The sequence below is a fragment of the Fulmarus glacialis genome, unplaced genomic scaffold (assembly GCF_000690835.1).
Source record: "Fulmarus glacialis isolate BGI_N327 unplaced genomic scaffold, ASM69083v1 scaffold9410, whole genome shotgun sequence".
Classification (NCBI taxonomy): Eukaryota; Metazoa; Chordata; class Aves; order Procellariiformes; family Procellariidae; genus Fulmarus; species Fulmarus glacialis.
This window is the reverse complement of record NW_009187093.1, coordinates 30,473-33,801: the sequence shown is the minus strand read 5'-3', so window position 1 is coordinate 33,801 and position 3,329 is coordinate 30,473. Positions and strand designations below refer to the sequence as shown.

General features: G+C 36.3%; 1 protein-coding gene across 1 annotated transcript in view; it reads right to left on the bottom strand.

The window, feature by feature from the left end:
- Window positions 1–3,329, bottom strand: part of SEC63 (SEC63 homolog (S. cerevisiae)) — a 56,227-nt gene that overhangs the window by 28,420 nt on the left and 24,478 nt on the right. Inside the window, exon 9 of the mRNA XM_009573884.1 lies at window positions 878–986. Coding sequence (XP_009572179.1) covers window positions 878–986 — 109 coding nt within the window. The remainder of the gene's footprint in view (window positions 1–877; window positions 987–3,329) is intronic.

Sequence of the window (3,329 nt, the reverse complement as noted above, 5' to 3'; positions counted from 1 at the left end):
GGGATGTATCAAGAGTGGATGCTTCCACCAAACCTCCAGCAAATCTAAAGCTAAACAATGCAATTCAAAGGAGTACAAGAATATATTTATGACCCCTTTTTGAGGGGTTTTTATTTGGTTGTTTTATTCTGCTTTTCAATTGCTCTGAGCATGCAACCTAGTAAAATCCAATCTAAAACTTATTAGTACCATGCTAATTCTTCAGGCCCATGCCAGCCTCCAAACTGAAAGATCCAATTCTGCACCTGATGGTATTGCAGACCAAGATAAAGTCCAACATAATGCATCTACATATTTCCCCAGAATTTTTTTTATTTCTCTAAAAGTGAGTAGACAAGAAAAATAAGTATATCAAAAACCATAAACAAGTAACAAAGCAACATGAAATTGACAGAGCAAAATTTTTAAACAGAAATTTAGCTATAACACAACAAATAAGAAGAGAGTACCAGTAATGCTATTTCATTCTTTGGTGATATAAAAAAAAATTATGACAGCCCCTCCCTAGAAAATTCCCACAGCCCATTTTGTTACACTAGCAGAAGAAAACACACAGATACACGCTGCATTCCTAGTGCACACATAGTAACTCAGGGCTACAGGCAGGTCAGCATCTGTTTTTCTAACATACAATATCCTTTTTCTTTTTTCCATAGACAGATGTAGATATAGATCTATATGACTCCCTCCCCCAAAAAGTTAAGTCTTCTTACAGAGTACTCTTCACCTGCAGCAAAATGAAGTTTTAAAAAAAATTCTCAAAGAACCAGAAACATTATTTTAACCTCATAAAGGCTTATAAGGTAGAAGTAATTTAACATCAGCAGATCAATGTTTCAGAGGAACACATCAAGATTTCAAGATGCCTTTTACTTACGTTTCATGTCCATGTTCCGTGTTTTGTAGACAAAATACGTATATATTTGAGTTGTCCGAATGAGAATCTGATCTCCACTATATCGTATTGATCGGTACCACCAGGATCCCTGAGATATTTAAAAAGAACAAAATTATGTCAGCTACGATGAAGCATCGAAACAGCTATGCTGGATCACCTCCTATCTGTTCACAACCTGTTAACTCAGCCCAACTGGTTTTACTTACGTTAAGGTCAACCGAATTTCAGAAAGGAGAAGGAAACAAAAAAATCTTTGCCAACACATTTTAAATGCACACCAATATATTCATCTGAGAAAATCTAATGCTAAAAACTTTTAGATTATCTCTAGCCTATAGAATTCCCCTCAACACATGCACACACACATATACACTGCTTTGTTTATTTCTGGTATTGTTTTGTTGAATCCACTAAACAGTAAATCCACTCGATTTACGACTTTCTATATACATGGTAACTCCTTACTGTACAACAGAGCATTCAAGCCAAACTCAGTTTAGGCAGACCAAGGTCAAACCAAGAGCAAAATAAGAGATTTCTTTCATTGCAAAAAAATAATTTAAGTCACCTAATCAGAAAGTGCTTTTCAGAACAGGAATTTGGATGTGGCCAGTACCCTTGCTGCAAATTTTCAGAATTAAGCCACACAACTTCAGGTTGACAGAAGTTTTCCAAACCTTCAGAAACTCCAATAATTCCCCCATTAGCATTACACCAGTGACTTCAAATTATGGAACTCGCTGTACAGTGATTATACTCTATAATACATTTTAAGAAAAGCGGTGTGCTGGGTTATAGATTGCAGTCTGTTCATTAAACTCTTCCTTGTAAGCAAAGCTCACTAGCATGAGAAAAAAAACCATCCAAGATACATCTCAATCTACTGTAAAGTTTATCACAAGTGAAAAGTAACAAGCAGTAAAGTAGTAAGTGATGGCTTACTATTATTAATTTAATAGGCAATAGTGTAAATTCCCCTACCACAGCAAGAAGTCTGCAATTTACTTAATTATTAGGGAAATGCTCTAGGACTGGCTCCCCACAAACTTTTTTTTTTTAATAAATAAGGTTTGATTCTTCCATGAGTAGATGAATCCTGACACAAAACAGTACACAACTTTTTTTAAAGTTTTTCTGCAGAAAAATTTAGATTATAATCCCATAGCTATCAAATTTTTGTCTAAGTATAGGTACTGGAAGAAAAATGTAACTATAGCCAGTCCAAATATACATGAGAGAGGCTGCCCTAACTGCTTTTGCAGATACAGCTCGTCTCTCTCGCCTCACATACAGAACATTATTTAGGTCAGTGGAGGCCTAGGAAGAACTACGTATCAGTATTTTCCTTTTTTGTTGATCTGGATTCAAAGGGTGGAACTGGCCTTACTTTATTGTAGATGTCTATCTCAGATATAGGATGACTGCACTGTAGTTAACTTCGGCTTCTTTATTGATTCATAAAAGAGAAACAGGCCCATTAAAGGCATGAATCATCTTGTATGTCTACTTTAGAATGAAATGATAAAATAACTTGCTCCATAAAAATGACTATTCCTCTTCACTGACTATAAAAGAAATTTACAGTGACAATGCAGAAGTCTGCATCTGGTATAGGGGCAAGAAGAGGCAGGTTATTTTTTTCTCTGCTCAGGACATTTCTTCGTAACAACAGAAAGGATGTTTACTTTCACTTGAGCTATGATAAACCTGGTATAAATCACTCAAAGTACATGTACACAAAAAAGCATCAACAGATACCAACTGAAACCTAAAAAGAAAGATGGGAAAAATAGGTAGACATTGTACCCTGGATTTTAGACTTCTTATTCAACGACTTGTTAAAATCACCACATCTAATTTTCTGCACTGAATCTTCAATTATGCAGAAAGACTCTCAAAGAGAAGGGATAATGCCTGGTTGAGCCTCTGCATGCAGAGATGCAAGCAACTGCCAAGACCCCAGGACAATTTCTCAAATGAAAATCTTCCCAAGAGCTTGAAGGTTTCTGGGTGTCAATTTTCTGAGTCTCTTCATGCCATACCACAAATGCACGATCACTGGGTAAGGGACACTGCTCAGAAGCAATACTGTAGGGCAAACCCAAGCCCTGAAATACCACTCACCTAGCAATTGATTCCTCACACAAAGAAATCTCAAGTGCAGACATCTCATGGTGTATGAAAGATCAATAAAAATTGAAGTTATGAAAACAAAGGCAGCCAGGAGAAACCAAAGCAATAACCTGTTCCACAGGCAGTAATCATTCTAGTACCACCAGCTACGGACGTCTCAGTCTTGGCTCTACAGTAACACCACTGAACATACTCTTGAGTTCATCACATCATATTAATTTTCATGTGATGAATGACAGAAGGTACAAGACAAATTACATAAAACTCGGTCTCTAACTCTTGTTATCTATCTAATATT